We start from the raw sequence: 21,560 nt of genomic DNA on the forward strand, positions 1-21,560 counted from the left end.
ATTTTTAATAAATATTTATTGTTCAGATTATTACAGTTGTTCCTCTTTTTCTCCCCCATAGCTCTGCTCCACCCAGTTCCCACCCCACCCTATGCCCTTACCCTCCACCCCACTGTCCTCATCCATAGGTGTACTTTTTGTCTAGTCTCTTCCCGCAACTCCCACATCCCTTTCCCCGTGAGAATTATTGGTCCACTCCCTTTCTATGCCCCTGATTCTATTATATTCACCAGTTTATTCTGTTCATCAGATTTTTTTATTCACTTGATTTTTAGATTCACCTGCTGATATGTATTTGTTGTTCATAATTTTTATCTTTACCTTTTTTTTCTTCCTCCTCTTCTTAAAGAATACCCTTCAGCATTTCATATAATACTGATTTGGCAGTGATGAACTACTTTATCTTGTTCTTATCTGTGAAGCTCTTTATCTGACCTTCAATTCTAAATGATAGCTTTGCTGGGTAATCTTGGTTGTAGGTTCTTGCTATTCATCCCTTTGAATATTTCTTGCCACTCCCTTCTGGCCTGCATAGTTTCTGTTGAGAAATCAGCTGACAATTGTATGGGTACTCCTTTGTAGGTAACTTAACTGTTTTTCTCTTGCTGTTTTTAATATTCTCTCTTTGTCTTTTGCTCTTGGCATTTTAATTATGTGTCTTGGTGTGGTCCTCTTTGGATTCCTCTTGTTTGGGGTTCTCTGTGCTTCCAGGACTTGTAAGTCTATTTCTTTCACCAGGTGGGAGAAGTTTTCTGTCATTATTTCTTCAAATAGGTTTTCAATATTTTGCTCTCTCTCTCTTTCTGGCACCCCCATAATTTGTACGCTTGAAGTTGTCCCAGAGGCTTCTTACACTATCTTCTCTTTTTGATTTTTGCTTTTCCAGTTGGGTGTTTTTTGCTTCTTTGTATTTCAAGTCATTGACTTGATTCTTGCAATCCTCTAGTCTGCTATTGGATCTCTGTATATTATTCTTTATTTCATTCAGTGTAAGCTTAATTTCTAGTTGGTCCTTTTTTTTATCCTCAAGGGTCTCACTAAATTTATTGGTGGTTTCTAGAAAATTCTTGAAAAACTTTATAACTGTGGTTTTGAACTCTATCCAGTAGTTTGCTTTCCTCCATTTCTGTCATTTGTGACCTGTTTTATTGTCTCCACATTTTGGCTGCTTCCTGTGTTGATAGAGTGGCTTTGTGTGCTAGATGTCCTATAGAGCCCAGTGCTCAGGCTCCCCAGTTACTTGAGGTGGACATTCTTGGCGCACCCCTTTGTGGGCTATGTGCACAGTCTTGTTGTAGTTAAGCCTTGATTATTGTTGGTATTACTGGGAGGAATTAGCCTCCAGGACAATTGGCTGTGAAAATCATCTCTGTCTACGATGGGAGAACTTCTGTGCTGGAGACACCCTTATAGGGCAAGACTTGGTACAGTGGGGTTTTGGTGCTCACTGAGTCTTCCCCCTAAGTGTGTCCCTTATGGATCTGAGGAGTTGTAATCTGGATGATCCTACTCTGACCACTGGGTCCACTGGCCCTTGGATCTTTAAGGAGGTGGTAATTTAGCCTCTGCCTGAGGCCACCCAGTAAGAGCTACGGAGAGATCTGCAGATTCCTCTTTTTTGTTTAGAGTTTGGAGGTGCCGAGATGAGATCTAGCTGTGAAACAATGCAAGCTGCTGTGGGGCCTTGGGCCTTCTTTTGGATGTTCTGGGTCTCTCTGACCCAGCTGCAGTTTGTTAGGTAATTTTATATTGCAAAGGGCCAAGCCATTCATAGGCAAAAGCCTCTGCACACAGCTTGGGTGGGGCGGGGTCTCAGGGTGGAGCAAACAGCGATGACTGATCCTCAGCCTTGCCCTAAGAGGCCCCCGGGTCTCAGTGTCCCGAGGAAATCGCTACAAGCAATTCTGAGAGAAAGCCCCCTCGAGTTCCGCCCGCTGCCAGATAGTCCAGTTTCTCCCCGTATGAGTCTGGGTCCCCAGAATCTCGCCCGGAACTGAAATTCAGAGCAGTCAGGGGCTTGTGTCTCCCTCCCGATTGAAAAAAAACAACCGCCAGCCCTTTCCATGTGCGTGCCTTCGTACCTCTGCACTTTACTTCTGCACCTTCCTCTGAATCTCAGTGTGCTTTTCTCTTTCCTTCTAGTTGTAGAATTTCCACTCAGCCAGCCTTCCTGTGGTTCTGGATGATACCCATTTTGTCTTTTAGTTGTAGTTTTGAAGTGGTTGTGTGAGGCAGCAATTTCAGTTGTTTATCTATGCCACCATTTTGGGTTCTCCTGTTTTTTCTTTATAGCACATGTTTACTTCCTGACTTAATGTAACATTTTATTTATGGGTTTGTGGTCTCTGCTCCCCAATAAAATGTAACTTCTATGAGAGGAAGGAAACTGTTATGTTCACTGCTATATCCCCAGCACCTATAGGGCTTGGTACATAGGCAATCAATAAATATTTGTTAAATGAGTGACTATGTAAATATTACAATATACTTATAAGGTCAAATCTTTCTCTTTTTTCCCCCAAATATTTCTTGTTCCATTAAAAATTGGTGATTATTAGAAAAGAGAGAGTTTTTTTGTTTTGTTTTTTTACCTTATTCTGACATTTTTATATCACATAAATATTTCCAATATTTTATTGGCCTAAATGTTTTGGTGAAGCTCTTATAACAAATAAGAAAAATACATGTGGTAAATGTGTTCTATCATCTGATTTCTTGTTGTGTCTGCTCACTTGTCTAGTTGTCAGGTTCACCTTTGTTCTCCTGTTACTTATTCCAGCTTCATCCTCACCACACCCACATCAGGACCCCTGCTTCACTGGCCTTAATCCTTTTTTTACTATGGAGATTTCATCAGCAGGGAGGAAGAAGCCATGGCATAAATGAATGCCATGCATTTGGCTATCTGAGGTGTTTTGTGTTCTGTATATGTTTATTTTACAGTACATAACCAGTGTTCTTCAAGGTATAATAAAATAGGTCATTCTTTGTGTTTTATAATTCGTACTAGAGACCCAGTGCATGAAATTCATGCAAGAGTAGACCTTCCCTACCTTAGCTGCCGGTACTGGCTTCCCTGGCAGCCCTGGCTTCATCCGGTCTAATTAGCATATTATGCTTTTATTATTATAGATAATGTAAGGCCAAGTCAACCTGATAAATTATTAAAGTTATTTAAGAACTAAACTTTAAAATGGAACATACTTTTGCTACTATAGGAAAATTCTGCAGCTTAACTTATGACCATTAGTAGTGTGCTTTGGCATATAAGGAAAAATCAACTCCTGGGGCTTAGTTAAAGTAGAACTAACTGGAAGCAAATCTCTACCTCGAGCCGTGGCCTTCAACATCTCCCTCTAATGTGTCCTCTCTGAGGTACCTGTGTGCGTTGGCTTCCAGGATTATTTATTTTTAGCTACACCACCTTCATTAGCTGTCTAGAATTTTTTGTTGTTGTTGTTAACTACATTATTTTAATATTCTTGGGTTAGGTAATAATTTTATAGAATAAAAATTTAAAAGTATTGTTAGTTGTTAACATTAATTCACTAAAGCTTGGCAAATATTTATTGAATACTTACTGCTAACCAAGCACTTTGGGGACACAGAAACAAATAAGAATAATATACAGACCCTGCATTATGTGAGGGGCATAGCATCCTGTGAGAATTACAAAAAGGAGCGCCCTCTGGGAGGTGGAACTGCTGAAAGGTTCCGTGTGGGGATAGAAGTTTGCAGTAGGACACAGGTCTTGAGGACTGCAGGACTCCTGGGTGTCAGCCCTTCTTTCCCCTAGCCAGCTACCTTAGTACTTGGTACCAGTTGGGTGACCAGGTGAGGCCACCTGGAGTCTGCAGCTTGCTTTCACTAGATGCATTACCAAAATAATTCCACTCTACTCCCAAGACAGGGGACATTCTATATAAACACCAGAGGCACCCTCCCTTTCAGTAGCTACTCAAATGTTCTTTGATAAATAATAAAAAAAAAATAGGTCAAACTTTGAACCAAACAGATGAATAGCACTTGAAATAGAAAGAACTAAAGCCAAATAAAAGGTCAGTATTTCAAAGATAAAGATAAACAGAAGGCAAAATGTGTGGATATTATAAGTGAAATGCCCTCATGAAATGAGTGGCAGTTTTTTTATTTCCTAAATATTCTTAGAACATCAGGAATAAATCATTCCTGCAGGTTATGGGGTTTTCTTTTTTTTTTTTTCTTCTTTTTTTTTTTTAATCAATCTTTATTGTTCATATTATTACAAAGGTTCCTCATTTCTTCCCCCCTCCACCAGGTTCCCACCCCACCCTCTGCCCGCTCCCCATCCCCCATTGTCCTCATCCATAGGTGCAGTTTATGTTCAGTCTCTTCCTCCCTCCCTTTCCCCGATAGTAAATCCCTTTTCAGATAGTAAATCAGTTACTTAGCATTTTCTCATATCAATAATACCTCCACATGCCCAATGATACATTTCACACAAAAGACATTTCCAAATAGGTCAACCAGCCTCATCCAGGCCCCACCCAAGGCACTCACAGATCAACACCCCAGCCCTATACTAACTCAACACATCCAGATCTAAGCCTTCATCACTTGATTCAGCAGACCCTCAAGTTCCCACAAAAGTTTCCAGCCATGTCTGAGAGGCAGCCGTGGGGCAGGGACAGGCGAGGAGCGAGCTGTTCCGGGCCTGGCTGCTCCGGGCCTGGCCTCTGTTGCTCTGGTTCGTTCCACAACCAGCTGCTCCAGGTCTGGTCACTGCCGCTCCCGACCTAGTTGCTCTGGACTTGGCTGCTGCTGCTCCGGGCCTGGCCGCACCCGACCCAGCTGCTCTGGGCCCGGCCGCTCCAGGCCTGGCAGCTGCTGCTCCGGGCCCAGCCGCTCCCGGCCTGGTCGCTCCCAGCCTGGCAGCTGCTGCTCCGGGCCTGGCCACACCAGACCCGGCTTCTCCGGGCCTGGCTGCTCCCAGCCTGGCAGCTGCTGCTCTGGGCCTGGCCACACAAGATCCGGCTGCTCCGGGCCTGGCTGCTCCCAGCCTGGCAACCGCTGCTTCAGGCCTGGCCTCACCAGACCCGGCTGCTTCGAGCCTGGCCGCTCCCAGCCTGGCAGCCGCTGCTCCGGGCCTGGCCACACCCAACCCGGCTGTTCCGGGCCTGGCCGCTCCCAGCCTGGCAACCGCTGCTTCGGGCCTGGCCACACCAGACCCGGCTGCTCCGGGCCTGGCCGCTCCCAGCCTGGCAGCTGCTGCTCCGGGCCTGGCCGCACCCGACCCGGCTGCTCCGGGCCTGGCCACTCCCAGCCTGGCAGCTGCTGCTCCAGGCCTGGCCGCACCCGACCCGGCTGCCCCGGGCCCGGCCACTCCGAGTCTGGCCACTCCCAGCCTGGATGTTCCGGGCTTGGCTACTGCTGTTCTGGGCCTGGCTGCTCCCAACCCGGCTGCTCTGGGCCCGGGTTCTCCGGGCCCGGCCACTCCCGGTCTGGGTGTTCCTGGACTGGCCACCCTGGGCTTGGCTGCCTCCGCCTCAGGCCTGGCTGCCACTGCCCCAGGTCTGGCTGCTCCAGTGCTGGCTGTTGTTGCTCTGGTTCTGGCTGCTGCTGCTCTGGGGCCTGGCCGTTGCTGCTCCGGGCCCGGGTGCCACTGCCTTGTGCCTGGGCACTGTAGGCCTGGCCGCCGCTGTTCCAACATTCTGTCCCTTTTTTTTTTTTTTTTTAAACGCTCCAGACTGGAGGAGTGTTGCAATGTTGGCTGGTGCGTTGAGTTCTGACTTAGTCTTTGATTCTTCAAGATCTTCTCTGTATTCTTTCTTAAGTAATTTTACATCTTTTGCTCTCACTTGATTTCTTCACATTGAGAACTTCTTTGGTTTCTTCCTGCTTGTCCTGGGAGCTCAGCAGGTTAGCCTGTGGCACCCCTTTGTTCTCCGCGGGCTCCCGCGCTGCTCCAGCCTGTTGCCGGGGTCGGCGCCGCCCAGGAAGCAGCCCAAGGCCTTGGCTCCGTTGCCCCCGCTCAGAGGTCGAAGGCTCAGGGCCCCCCCCCCCGGGGGCCCCTTCGCCTGGCTCCCTGCCGGTGCTCGGCTGGCCGGTGTCCGGCAGGGGCTCCTGCTCCCTGTTGCATTCCTCCAGTCTGGAGCTTTTTTTTCTCTTTCCCGCTAGGGGAGTCTAGGATCAGAGTCAACAGACTGTCCTCTGCGCGCAGTGTGCACGACTCTGGGGGCTCCGCTTTTCGCCAGTCCCCTGGGATTCCGCCTCACAGCCCCGTCTCCCCCTGCTCGAGCCTGGGTCCCCAGGGTCTTGTCCAGGACTGGGGTTCAGAGCAGTTGAAACTGGGGCCCAACACAGCCGGGGCTCCCGTTTCCTTCCCTCCAGGGAAATCCCGCATCAGAGTCAACATTCCTTCCCTTGCAAGCAATGTGCGCGACTCCGGGGGCTCGGCCTTTCGCCGCTCTCCCAGGACTCCACCTCACAGCTCCGTCTCCCTCTACTTGAGCCTGGGTCCCCAGGGATTGGCCCAGAACTGGGGTTCAGAGCAGTCCGGACTGAGGCTCAGCGCCGCCGGAGGCCCTGTTCCTTCCGGCTAGGGTAATCCAGCATCAGAGTCAACATTCAGTCCTCTGCGCGCAATGTGCACGAGACTCCGGGGGCCCTGCTTTTCACTGCTCGCCTGGGATTCCGCCTCACAGCCCCGTCTCCCCCTGCTGGAGCCTGGGTCCCCATGGTCTGGCCCATAACTTGGGGCTCAGCGCTGCCGGTTCGGGGGTTCAGCCCAGGCTGGAGGTTTTATTTCCTTCCTGCTAGGCAGCACCCAGCCCTCTTCTCCTCTCTGGCTGCCACCTTTCCGCGCGCGTGCGTGCGAGCGCGCAGCATGTCTCCGTACCTTAGGCTTTTTTTCAGCTCCTCTGATTTTCCTTCTGGTTTTCTCTTTCCTTCTTGTAGAATTTTCAGTCAGTCGACTACCTGTAGCTCTGGGCGATGTCCACTCTACATTTTAGTTGTATTCCATTGAAATTGTTGTGTGCTGCTGCGGTTAGGTGTCTACCCGAGCAGCCATCTTGGATTCTCTCTATGGGGTTTTCTTAATACATCAAGTAGATAACTGCATATTACCATACAAGAAACTTATGAGTATTTTCTCTAATTTTTACCTTGTAGCGTGGTAGAAACCACCTAGCATATTCATCTCTTTCTCCAAATAAAATGAAGTCAGCTTTTACAAAAACCATAGCTCTTTTCTTCGGCTAAACTAACCAAGAAGGCTCTATCATCATCCTTGGATTTCTCCCCTCTCCCATATTTTTATTGCAAATATTCTAATTACTAAATTCAACCAACCTAATTTTTGCTTCTGGGAAAGTAACTTTTTAAACCAAATTATAATTTTTAACCAGTCAGCGGTGTACTTTCCACTTAAATACAATACCTTGGTTCTGTCCTCGGGGCAAGCGGGTATTGATTGTAAAACAGCTTGGTGGAAGGAATAGGTAAAGGACCACATTAGACTGAAGGCCATGCACTGGTGTCAGAGTAGAGCACTTCTTATTAAACCCTGGGCCTCAGAAATTCCTGTCTAACTGATTTCAGATAATTTGTTTTAAACCACATGTCCAAAGGAGGTTGCCATGCAGGGAAGGTCAATGGACAAAGACATAATGAAAGTGTGCTAGAGGAAGACATAGACAATATCTTTAGTACACCTAACACTAATTTGGTAAGAGGTGTTATCCTCATTTCACACCTAGGGAAAGTAAGGCCTAGAGCAGTTAAGTGACCTCTCCAGTGTTGCAGAGCTATTACATGGTAAGGATCTGACCTAAGCCATTTTGTCTTCAGACCCCTGAGGTGCCCACTGCATCTGCTGACTCACAGCACTCCCCCCTGACCCCTCTTAGAGCTGAAGGCTCTTTATAAACTCTTTTGTTGCTATTGACTTTGGCTAGGTAGTGCTCATTTTGATCATTTTCACTCAGCAGTATAATAAACTGTCATTTTCTACTTGTGATGTAAATGTGATGAGCCCTCTTCCATAGGTGTAGCCACCTTAATGTCTCTGGAGTTTGACTCTATTTGATGTGAGAGCTTTGTTCCCAGGTATTTTTCTTATAGTAGACCCATTCCAAGAAATATACCAATGATTCCATTTTTAGATTGTCATTTGCTAATTTCTAAAAAGAATGTAGATAATATTCTTTTAGCTCTTTTGATTGCTTAATGAAAACATCATAAAATCTTCTTTAAAAATGGTCCTTATAGATGCTGCCCTTAACATGTGGTTACAAGTGTGTCTGTTGGCAATGGGCTAAAAACCGGTTAGGAAAGCATAAGTCATTCCTCCAAAGTTCCTGATCTACAGTTTTAGATTGACACCCTGAGGCATGGAGTTTCAGGGGCGGAAGAAACAAGGAGCTAAAGTATCTCTGGTAGGATCAATGCTGGGGTATACTGATGAATTTACTTAAAAAAAAAAATAGTACCAATAAAAGGTAAAATCTGCTCATAGAGACCTAGAGCAGATTTTTGTGGAATTATTGAATTCAATTGAAGAGATGCTTACTAACTAACTCTTGTTTGAAATGTTGCCAGAGATCATAGAGACAGGAAAATTCCTCTTGGTTTGACTGGATCATTTCCTAAAAGATTGTTTACAAGATGCCTTCTAGCATTTGAGTCTTTTCAACTATCTCTAAAAGAAATTTTTTTCCTTTTGACTAGTATGTAATTTTGCTAGTAATTATACTAGATTTAGATCATACCTAAACCTAATTTTTTTTACCTAATAGTTTGTTTTTACATTAAAGTTTTTAATAGAATAATTACTCCTTTATCTCAGAGTCCGTATATATCAAATATTTGAATAACATCAAGTTCTTTTTCTGCCCTATCACATAATTTATGCTATGTCAAGTAACACATGTCCAGTTTTTTAATCTCTTTTCTTAGAGTACTAAATGTATGTTTAGTTTGATTAAACTGTAGGGTTAGGGAAACAGCTAAAATCCATTTACATTTTTTCTAAAAGCAGTTTAAACAAAACTTTTTTAAACATTCTTAAAATCTTAAATCAGACACTCAAAATAACAAATCTCAGCACCACATTCATTTTTGCTTTTTTTCATGCACAATTTGTTTTCACTTTAGGATCAGAATTTTACTAAAGTGCTACAGTGGCCTTATGTACTGGTTTTCCTCAGATAATTAATACTTGGTTGAATATTAACCAGTAAGACTAATTTCTACTACTTATATATTTACATAGTTGAATGGACAGGACATGGTTTCTATAATAGAGGTAAATGGAAACTCACAATAATAGCCAAATAGCAATAACAATTATAAGAATAACAATAACTACTGCTAAACACCTTTGATGAGTGCTTCTGATATGCTAAGCATATTGCACTATCAAATTGAATTATCTAAATAATCTAAGGGAGCATGCAGTAGCAAGTGGTAGAACTAGGATTCAAATTTAGGCATTCCTACTTGTCTTATGTTGACTGATAGGTAATCTCAACTTCTTTTTCAAGTTTTATCTAGCATCTTTTTCTTTGGAAATAGTTGAACATGTATTCCACTACATTTTCCCCTTTGCTCTTTAATAGCTTCTGGTAATTGAGTTGCCTTGTCATGAATACATTGACACACAAAGAAAATATTTTTTAGTTTACTGAGCAAGAAATCATGGGGACAAATATGAAAGGTGGCATATACAACTAGAATTGACCAGATATCTATTGCCTTTCATACATGAAACTGATTTTATTGCAAAATACAACTTTTTGAATGAGAATACTTTAACACAGAACCAATTATTTTACTCATCGGCAGAAACCTTTTCTTGCACAAGGTTAACAGGAATAAATAAGGAAAGCATACTATGGAATGAGACTTTGGAAATGTAGTTGCTCTAGGATTACATGGTTTCTATAATATAGGTAAATGGCAACCCAGAATAGTAACCAGGTAAATAGAATCTCTAATCTTTGGCTTGGTTGGCTATTTACTCATTGTAGCCTCTGAAAGATCTGAGAGCTTTCTGGGAGAAGTAAATGGAAGCGAGCACCTGCGTTCTTAAGGCTCAGACCTCCCTTTTGTAAATGTACTGAATTTTTAAGAGGGTGTGTACATGTTTAATGTGTGGGTGTGTTTGTTTAAAGAAGACATTGAACTTCAAAAAGCACAATGTTCTGTAACCCAGAAATGTAATTGTAAATGGAATTATTCAATCTGGTGATGACATTGAAAAAACTAATTTGTAAACAGAACATGTATGTGGGCCTCCACGTGGTGGGTCTGCCTCCTCTAGCAGGAAGTCCAAATGCTCTGCTTCAGTCCAGTCAGTAACTGAATCTCCTATTTGAACACCAACAGATATTAGCCCAGCCTAGGGGCCAATGGAGTTTTTTCAATTCTAAGGAGGAAAGGAATTTCACTTTCTGGCTGATATTCTCAGGAACTGATCATAGATAGTGAGATTCCACCTTTAGAAAAAGGTGTGGGTAACCACAGCTTTGTAGCAGAGAAAAACTTCAAAGCAGAGAAGGTGAGCCATTCAGTTGCCCTAGGCTTGGGAGAGACTGATCTGGAATAAGAGTTCTGATCTCATAAAATTCACTTCAGACTTTTCAAAGTGCCAGGCCTGGCTTTGTACTCTAATTCTAAATCATTCTGAGCCGAGTTTGGCACGTATAATTATTTCAGCTTTAAAAATAGCCATTAACTGTCATGACAGGTTTTTAGAATTGATAGTGTTGGGAATACACAGATACTCCTTTCACACATAGACCATCTGTTTTTCAGTATCTCCAAGTTATTACATTTGGTAGCAGAGGACAGGGGTAGCACAGAGAGATGAACATCTGGGCAAGTTAGTGATTCTATCTTATTACTTTGGTCTCTTAAAAAAATTATGGTGAAGTATGCCGAAACTGGTTTGGCTCAGTGGTAGAGCGTGGGTCTGCAGACTGAAAGGTCCCGGGTTTGATTCCGGACAAGGGCATGTACCTTGGTTGTGGGCACATCCCCAGTAGGGGGTGTGCAAGAGGCAGCTGGTCGATGTTTCTCTCTCATCGACGTTTCTAGCTATCTCCCCTCCTCTCTGTAAAACAAAATCAATAAAATATATATTAAAAAAATTATGGTGAAGTATATATAACATAAAATATACAATTTTAGCCATTTTTAAGTGCACAATTCGGTGGCATTCACAATCTTGTGTCAGCAATATCCATTTCCAGACCTTTCCCATCATCTCAATGACCTCTTCATAACTTTTTATCACAGCTAACAGGTAGAAAAATGAAATGACTGTTGTAATTAATCTTTTGTTTCCTTCTTTTAGTAGATAAATGGTTAATTTATAAAAAGAAGGTGGCAAAAAGTAGGAAAAAAGTAAAACAGACAATAATTTATTAGCCAGATATTTGTGAGTTTGATGGTAACGTCCTAATTATTTAAAATTTTAGACCTCTCCTTCAAATCCTGAACTGGAAAGTAGCTTTTCATAAACGTTTGGATCTGATAGTTATGTTACCAGCGACAGAGCATTTTTTCTGTGTTAATCCCTATAATAATCTAGCAAAGTAGATGACATTATGCCAATTTTATGAGCTTCAAACCTGACACTTCACTCTCACATTTTACCTTTCCTCAGGTTGCTTCTAGCAGAAATGAGGCCTGGGAGTTAAGAGACTGGTCAGAGGTGCCATAGGTTAACTCAGATTAAGTGCTCGCCAGCCCCTTGCTCTAACTCAGGGGTCTTCAAACTACGGCCCGCGGGCCACATGCGGCCCGCAGAGGAGTCTGATCCGGCCCGCCAGGTTTTTTGGGCAGTGAGCGCAGCCGAGGTGTTACAGTAGGAATTAGTAGTTCATATAGTCCGGCCCTCCAGCTCTCTGAGGGACCGTGATCTGGCCCCCACTTTAAAAAGTTTGAGGACCCCTGACTGGAAGGGTATATGTATAATAGTAGTGTTTTTTAGAAGAATAAAGTTTTTTTTTTTAAAGAAAGAATTTATCATTCCTCTCTATTTTTCCTTGCCAACCCTTCAAAGGAAAATTTTTGTGTGATAAGAAAAGGAAAATTAGAGTGAAATTTTAAGTTCTAAAATGCTATGCTGAGCCAGATAATGTTCCATTCAGCCTAAAATTCTAAACTGCACGGTATCGCGAGGCTGTTTATCTAACCACATGATAGTTACTCTGGTGGTTTTCATAGTCCTAGAGGGGTTCCCCAGGACATTTCCTCTTTGGAGCCTAAGGCTCTTATTCCGCCAAACTGCCCCTAAGGAAATGATACCTTTAAGTCTTAAATACAAACCTGACTGACATACCTTAACTTAAACTAAGTATCAGGCTGTGTCTGAAATGTAAGAGCATGATTGGCTTTTAGCTTTAATTTTAAAAGAACAGATGACTTATTTGTTCCTGGGCTTCTTGGACTCTATGCCTGGTAGGCGTGAGGACTGTGTCCACTTGGAACCAAACTGTGGAGCACTCAACCCTCACCTCTCCTGCAGAGCCTGGGACACACACTCCTTCCATGAACTTCCATTGCACCTTTGAAACCCACAAACAGGAGGATGTTCTCTTCCCTGAATACACACAAAAGAACAAGTTTCAGAAGGACCCTCAAACAGCTGAGACAATCACACCCTGCTCCTTTCTAGACCTCATCACCCCTCCCACCAACCCTGACCAGGACTGGGAGGCACCAAACTACCCCTTCTCTCTTTGGCCAGGACCACTCTCAGATCCCCAGTAAACGGGAGAGGAAATCTGACAACCAAGTTGGCTTTATGTATACATGTTTTCTTTTCTTTTCTTTTTCCAGAGAGGAAGAAGGAGATAAAGGTATAGTCATTTAAGGGGGAGGGGGTAAGGGGACTGCTTCTGGTCCAAACCTGGGTCTAGAACATTGGACCTTAATCAGACAAAATTGTCAGTGTCCCCCAGGCTTCACTAAATCCCTTTTTAATGACTTGTGATCTGATCTTTTTCAATGGGGATTCTTCTTAAAAGAAACAGAACCAACTCTGGCTTACCAAAGCGGAGCAGGACCTCTGAGGAACAATATGGAAGAGGCCACAAAATCAAAAGGAAATGTCAAAACAGGGCTCACTTTCTTAGTAGAAGTTACAGATGTGTTCCTGAGGGTGCTGGTGCCAGGATGGACGAGTCCCGGTCATCTTCATGCCTGTTTGTCATTCTGCTTCTAATGCAGATTGTAGGAGGAACACGTGTGCTGGCCCAGCTGGCAAGGTGACGGCAGGGAGGCTTGGGGCGCTTACTGGCACAATAGCAGTTGTCTGCACCACATGGCAGAGGGTTCAGCAGCTTCCCTGGCCTCCACTCACTAAACACCAGGAACACTCCCTTCTGTGTGACAAACAAAAATAGGTCCAGACATTGCCAAATGTCCTCTAGGGAACAAGGGAGGTGGGCAAAATTACCCCCAGTTGAGAACCACTGATCTAAAGGAAAATCAGCCCCCTAACCAGAAGAGAAAAGGGTGCTGGACTACAAAAACAAATAGTTTCCACTAAGTCTTCCTCTCTTGATCTGTCTCCACTGTTTCCAGCCTGGGTCAGAATCCACCCCCAATTTGTGGGCTCAGTCTCCATATACTTTTCACTCTCAGCAACTCTGCCTCCTGACAGCAAGGGGTCATGAAGTCCCCTGAGACCTTTCCCCTGCAGTTCATTAGTCACTCCCTCTTTTGCACCATGTCTATACTGCATATGCACTCTTGTTCTACATAAACAGTATTTCTGTGGTTTTCTCCCCAGATAATGAACTTCTTGAGAACAGAAATCAGGTCTCACTCAGATCTGTGCGCCTGGTACCTGGTACACAGTGCTTGGCACACAGGTATTCAGTGCGTTTTAGTCTCCATCAGTGCATGAGCAAACTTTCCTTCTTACCTTCTTAAGTGGAATGAGGCATGGGTATGGTCCTGTTTTTTATAGTATTGCATGTAGCTTGGCAGCCAGGTATGGCATCCATTTCAGAACCCCTAAAAGGCAAGGGTGCCAGCCACACCCTAGGAAGACCCCATTTTCTCAGAACTCATGACATTCCCATAGACCCCAGTGCCTGTGCTGACCCTGGGCTCCCTCTGGGCTCCTGCCTGACTAGGTTTGGTTATAGGCCTCAGGCTCGGAACAGCCAGAATTGCTGCGTTAAAGAAGCTTCTTAGACGTGTTTCTGAGTTTTCCTTACAAAAGAGTCAATAACTGAAAAACACAAAGCACTGTTTCTCTCAGGGTTCTAGTAATCAAAATAGACTCTGCTCCTTTTTTAAAATAAGAATATTGCTGCTGACTTCCTGTCTGGGTGACTTCTCAAGCAAGTCCATGGTCATAGTGTTCCCCGTCCTCTCACTGCTGGCGCCAGCTCCCTTTCTGGCTTCCTCCTCCTCCCAGAGGTTAAGGCTATTTGCATGCCAAAGCCACAGGATCCTTTTAGGTGCTTTTCCAGTCAGCTCTGTCACCTCTTTGGGACAACTCTGAACAGTGTCCCAAACAATCCTATTTTTGTTTCATAAAATAGTTTCTGTTTCATTTGAGAAATATTTTTTTAGTTTAGTTAAATAAAAAACAATAAATATTTCTTGCTCAATATTTTCAGTTTATAGTTTTCAATTGAGAGAAACTTTGCCTCATTTTCCATATCCTCAGGTCCATCAGACTCACCAGGCGGACGCATTGCCACATAGACCTCCGGGTGCTGACTCCGTAGGTCTAGGGTGGGGACCAAGAATGTGTATTCCCAGCAGGTTCCCAGGTGACCCCAGTTTGTTGGTCTGAACTTTACACATTTAGAACCATGAGAGCATTGTTTCTAGAAGAAGGATTCCTAGTGATTTTTATACATAGTTTCCTCCAAATAAATAATGTGATCTTTTTGCCAGCCTTGTGTTTACATTAGGTACTCAGATACACGTAGAGTGAATGAGTGAATGAATGCTTAGATATAAAAACCCTTACAAAGTTTCTCTTAGTTACTTCAACTCATACTTCTTTGCTTTCACTAAACCTTGATCAAACTCAACTATAGTTTTGTTTGATTGGGTACCTTGGGTTGATGTTAAGCATTAGGAGATCTAACTATTCTACTTCTCTTCCAAAGCTTAAAATAACATTAATGTTTTTGTTATGCCAATAATCTCTCATATTCTCAAAATTAAATGACACAGAGAGCATTTCACCCAGGTGCTTAGGAAAGGAGACTAGAAAGAGTCCATCATTTTCAGGTTGGCTTAGAGACATAATCAAACTGCCAACCAGTAGTTCTCAATCAGGTTTTCAAACAGTTGTATTAATTGTACATCTAAATAGGTACTCAAAAGGTTAAAGAGTTTATGCCAAGTACTTGTAGATGTTTAAATGATGGTCTGGTTAGATTCTGTATTACATATTACAAAATAACAGGGTGTGAACTTGCAGTTTTATACATGTATTGAAGTTTTCCTGGGGCTGACAGAATTTTTTCTTGGTGAAAGCATAGAAATATGCATGGCTAAAAGTCCCTTAAACATGTAAGGGCTTCTGTTTGCAAAGGGTTACCATGGATACTTGGAAGCCACCCAGAAAACATCTTTAAGTGCAAAACTCTTAGGCACTTGTTTCTCCCAGTATTATGCCCAGAAAAGAATTCCTGCATCAGCCAAGCGTGACTGGCTATTGTGCCATTAGAGGAAGAGGCTTTTGTCATGACACAAGGGCCTGTCCCAGTCACGGCTGGGCAAAGCCATGTTGCCTGTACCACCTTACTGCCTTTCCAGCAGAGGCTGCACACCGTGTTCCCTGTTCCCTACCTCCAGTAACATAGTACATAGTTGTGACTGCTCATAAAGTGTACTCCATAGTGCCCAAAAGGTAATGGGCATTTTGGTTCTGTCTTCAAGGCAGTAGTACAATGAGTTGGGTCCATATAGGCATGGGTGACATTAGCAATCTATTAGACATTTTTTGTTTTCTGGAATTTCTCCACACATTTGGTTGTGGTCATATCCAGGATGCTGATATTTAAATATGGACTTTTTAAGGTTGTGTATTATTTTACAAAATTTCAATATGTCTCCATGCTTTAAGGGTATGGGCTCTAGAGCCAGACTGCCAGGGCACAACAGAGAAACTTCACAGTTGTGTCTAGGGCTACAGGAACAGCACCAGATGTTAGACGGGTGGGGTCAGGCCAGACCTGGGTTCAGCAACCTTAGTACTTGAGCTCTGGCTAAAAACGAATTCAGAGCCAAGATGCAAAATATAAAAGAACATTTACTTGAAAAATTACAGAAGTAGAAGTAATTTGTAGAAGTGTGCTGATGAAACAAGTTATAGAGCAAAGGAAGGCCCTTGGAAGAGAGGAAGGTAATGGTAACATGCCTGAGGGGATTGGGGCGGGTGGGGGGGAGGGGGAGTGCGGGGGGACGCAGGGGGGGGGGGGAGAGAAGGGACCATGCTGGGTCCTCAGTCCCAAGGGTTTTAAGGGGAGAGATTTTAGGGGAAGATCTCAATACAAGTTTTCCAGGTGTGTCCTTTCAGGGTCTAAGTCAGATTGATTGGTTTGGTGGACACCCAGGCAGGGGGTCATTATTCAGTGCAGCTGGTCCTGAGGTCAGCTGTAGCTGGTTTTGTTGCTTTGGGCCTGGAGTTGAAATACAACTTTAGGCATAGATGTTATCTCTAGGGAGGGAAGGTCAGGAGGTACTGGTCCAAATCGCATGACCAGATATATGCTAGAGCAGGAAAGGTCACCCTAGGGACAAGGTCCCACCCTACAATTGTCCATTGTTAGGCACCCAGGGCCTTTTGCCCTGGTGACCTTCTTTACCTGGCCCATGTCCTTGCTGTGCTCATGTCTAACTGCTGACCACAGTTATTTGACCTGTTCTTGTTCCATTGTCTTATTTGTAAGATGGGTTCCTCACAGATGTGTTTTTTTTGTTTGTTTGTTTGTTTTTTTGTTTTTTTTAAATATATTTTATTGATTTTTAACAGAGAGAAAGGGAGAGAGATAGAGAGCTAGAAACGTCGATGAGAGAGAAACATCAACCAGCTGCCTCTTGCACACCCCCTACTGGGGATGTGCCCGCAACTGAGGTACATGCCCCTGACCAGAATCGAACCCGGGACCTTTCAGTCCGCAGACCGACACTCTACCACTGAGCCAAACCGGTTTCGGCCACAGATGTGTTTTAAGGATCAGATCAGCCAATATTCTTAGCACTTGCCTGGCACTCAGTAAATGCTCAACAGATAGCTTCCATAATCACTGTTGTTTTGTTGATGGCAGTCTTTCTAGAGTAGGAATTTTTATCCTCACTTTATTCCCAGCTCTATGTCCACAGTCACTCGAGAGAACAGCACATAGGACAATTTGGAAGCCTTTACTGCTTCAAAAGCCAGTCTTGGAATCCTTTTGCTATCATAATTTATTTTCATCAGGCCTACAATAATTGCCCTAGTACTTTAAGGTTATGAAACATGCTAGTTTGAGCAGAGCAGTCTAGATGAAAATGTTCTGGCTTGTACCAGCTTTTATTAGCCCATTTGCCTCTCAGGTAGAATAAGGAGAAAAATAAATTAAATCATCAGTCTTCAGCTACTCATTATATATACTCTCTATCCCTCTGAGGAGGGCATATAGATAAAACCATACTTTCCTTTGTATTAACTATGTGCATTGTGCATCCTAGTGCAATTTTGTCTTTCTTACTTTGCTGTCAACACTTTTCTTTTTTGAGTTGTAAAGTCGTCATTGTTTGTTTCAGTCCTTTTGGCAAAATCAATCTATGTAGCTCACTGATTTGGGTGATTTCCACAGTGAAATATGTTTGTAAACTCCACCCACTTACGGACTAAATAGCTCCAACCTTTTCCAGGGGCTCCTAAGAAACTGCAAGTCTAGTCATTACCCTTAGAAGATTAAGACTTGTAGACAAATGGGACATTTTTGTCAGCTTTTTTTAAAAATCAAAGAGTTTTGGAAAGTTTTCTAGTATGCATATATAAGAGGCGACTTCATTTTTTTCTTATTATTTGAAGTACCTGAAAACATTGGTTTTTCTTTTAATTCTGTGTAGAAATTGCACACTTGCAAAACATTTAAACCTAATTAAAGTGAGGATATCATAACAATATACCAAGAGAATTCTTGCCCCAGTAACTATTCTTTATCCCTCTGATTTCCTCTTTTTTGAAACTTCATCTTTAGCAATCACATAACATACAAAATTACCAAACCATTTAGCTTTGATCAGATTTTATTTAAAAATGCCATGAGTGTATATGTTTTTCTTTTGTTTTTGCCACAATTGCTATTCTCTGAGATGCAGGAATGATTGAAGATGGGAAACAGAAAAAGGATATGTGCTAGTTAGGTCTGTCTGCTAAGAAGGACAGAGCAAGGTCATATTTATATTGGCTGTTGAGTTCAAATGAACCACTTCAAAGGGACAGGAGGGCCATGGGTAACTGAATACACCTGCTCTGAATAAAAGGGTTTTAACTCCTGAAAGTTCTAGTCATTTAAACATAAACAACCAGTCATTTAATTATAGAATCTTTCACATACTAAAAGAACTAAAATGGTATAATAGGTTAACTCATTTGACTGAAAGCCACTTTGCCTACAACTGTTCTCTTTATTAAGAAACTTGGCACATAGGAAAGGCCTGAAACCTGATTTATTCATCAGATTGCATCTACTTAAGTAATAACCTCCCATCTAGATATGACATGAAATGTGCAGCTTTGGCAATCAGGAAAGATTCAACATTTCAATCATTAACACAGCTGGGCCAGAGGAGAGGCCTTCTTTCATCCATTGAGATTATTTTACTCTAAAAACAAAATTGTATTTTGAACTTTAGTTTTGCAAATAAGGCATAACAATGGAATTTTCTTCAAGTAGCTGCTCCTTATTTCTCAGATATTTCCTGAGATGAAGATACTAGAATTTGAATTTGACTGAGGATAAAAATATTTTGATCTATAGTTGAAGTATTTTAATATTATTGTCCTTAGCTACTCAAGGTCTAGTTGGTGGCTTACAAGTATGTGTTTGGAGTTGCTGTGTTTATGTCCGCCATACAAAGCAGTCCTTGGGCTATTTCCCAGATGTCACAGTCCTGTCCAGGTTGGTGGAAGGTGTGATGAGAGGTCTAAAAAGAAGCAGGGTGGGATTATCTCAGCTGTTTGTGGGCTTTTCTAAATTTGTTTTTTGCTGTGTATTCAGGGAAGAAAACACCCTCCTGTTTGTGGGTTTCAAAGGTGCAATAGAAGTTCTTAGATTGGGTGTGTACAGTGCTAGGCCCACCTGAACTCTGTGTCTCACTGCTGACTAAAGTGAGAAGGCCTGCACTTGAACACACACACACACACACACACACACACACACTGTCCAGCACCTAAACATAACAAGTTATTGGTTTTCCTCTTGCTCTTCGACCCAGTTACCCTTCCCTCCCTGAACTCTGTCTCTCCCTGGGCCTCTTCCACCTTTAATCCAGCCACACAAGACTACTTAGTAGTCAACATACATTTTGCATTTTCCCACCCTTATCCCTTTCCTCTGTTGTTTTCTCCACCTGAAAGGCTTTAATTTGAACCTAAATCTTCCCTGTCTTTCAAAATTCTATTCAGACCCCAACCCAGCCTCTGAATCTCTCCATCAGAATTCATCTTCCTCCCTCTGTTCTCCCACCAACTGTACTTTGTGTATTTTTAACATCCACAATCTACTTTTGTCCAGACATTTGACTTGTACAGTCTTTGTTCCTCCTAATTATCTGGGGTGATGTGTTAGATGATGTTTTCTTTGTTCACAGGTATGCTTCAGAAGTGCCCTTCGATTGATGACTTCGTAAGTGCCCTCGTCTCCGACTTGGATCTTGACTTGGAAACTTTCCTCATGGATTCTGAATGACAGAAACACCTTGAATCTTTTAAGTCAAAGTCATATAGATATTAACTTTGTTGTAAATGCTATAGCTGTTAACACACATTTCTGATGTCAGTATTCATTTCTGTAATAATTTCTGAAAAATCTTAAATGGATGGAACTTGTAATAAATAATTATTTTAATTAAACTAGCTTTTAGTCTGTTTTGGCATATTTTTAACATAGGGAAATCCACTCAGTGAGCTAGTAAACACTAGAGCATAGAGAATTATTAAATTTAAGGTCTGGGTATTTCCTTAGTTCAGCCACTTTCCTGTTGAGTTTTTAAATCAGTTTCATTGATCTGTAATTGATTAAATTAGAGACTTCATTAAAAGCAAAATTATTTTAGTTTGTGGCAGTCTTCAGAAAGATTACACATATAGTTCTTTTAAGTGATTACCATTTCTTAAGACCACTAGACTAGACTTAGAAAATGTAGTTGAGGAGTCCCTTATATTATAACTACCAAGAAACCAAGTGTGATTTCCAAAGTACTTGTTATTGACTGCATTGATTTTCTTCTGAGTGTTTAGGCTTACATAGATGGACTCAGAACTCATACTTCTCTGGCTGGATTATTAATCTACAAAAATAAGTGCAGGTCCAATTTATGACTGATGTGCCAAGATCCAGCAACTGATAAATAAGGGAACTGGGATTTAAATCATGCCTGTCTTTATCTTGAACCCCTCTGCCTTACATTATTGCACACCATATCACTGTGTGTTAATAATAGGAAAGAAACTATTCAATGGAGTTTTCCCACCATCAAAGTCAAAAAGAATTTAATTATAGACTTTAAAATGGCATCTGCTAGAAGCCTCTTCCTGCTTCTCATTGAATAACCAATGAAGCTGCACAAAGGCAAGATTAAAAATCCCCAAAACTAGGACACATGTTCAACTGATTCACAGAATCTGGAAGAATTTCTACAAGCTCAGAAATAGATGAGACCAGATGAAGAAATGCCAATGACCCACCCATGCTGAGTACACATGGATACATTTCCCTCCACCTTCATTTCCCTCCACCCCCGCTCACACCAAGATATCCAAAGTGTGCACCAACCAGAAGCAGAGCAGCTGGCATACCACCCACGCAGTGCTCACACGATAGCCCCCCCGCTGCCCTTTGTTCCTCTTCCAGCTCCTCCCCTCTGGAATTTCTCAGTCTCTGAACACTTGGAAACTGCACCACACAGAATCCTCAGGCAGGAAGTTGGGCAGGCCTGGCAATGATGCCTCTTCTGTACCCAAAGCAAAGTAGGGAAGGGAGGGCAAGGCTTGGGTAATGTTGGCAATAGGCGCCTGGGGACCAGTGCTGGGGAAGAGTCTAGCTGTTTCTGTACTCCACCCTGTTTGTCACCGTGTCTGAGCTAAGATAAGGAAAATCTTACCTGACAAACTTTCACTACACAAATGCTAACTCTTTCTGAGGAGTGGAATTGGAGAAATTGATATACACCTGCCAGTCAGTGATAGGTAAATCTGAAAAGCTGCTTTTCAGATTCACCAACAGTGACAGTCCCTTTTTAGATGAGGGAGAGAAAGGAGAAAAATCTATAGGGAGCTCATGTACAAACATTGTTCAGGAAAAGGAAAGATCGCCTGGAGG

At 42.7% G+C, this 21,560-nt stretch overlaps 1 protein-coding gene across 2 annotated transcripts in view; it reads left to right on the forward strand.

Annotated features, from left to right (window-relative positions):
• Positions 1–20,095, forward strand: part of MIPEP (mitochondrial intermediate peptidase) — a 186,993-nt gene extending 166,898 nt beyond the window's left edge. For both annotated transcript variants that reach the window (XM_084879363.1, XM_084879365.1), the window contains one exon: positions 19,831–20,095. In XM_084879363.1, coding sequence (XP_084735489.1) covers positions 19,831–19,928 — 98 coding nt within the window. In that variant the 3' untranslated portion in view covers positions 19,929–20,095. The remainder of the gene's footprint in view (positions 1–19,830) is intronic.
• Positions 20,096–21,560: the final 1,465 nt, after the last annotated feature.

The sequence above is a fragment of the Pipistrellus hanaki genome (assembly GCF_964339955.1).
Source record: "Pipistrellus hanaki genome assembly, chromosome: 3".
In the NCBI taxonomy this organism is placed as follows: Eukaryota; Metazoa; Chordata; class Mammalia; order Chiroptera; family Vespertilionidae; genus Pipistrellus; species Pipistrellus hanaki.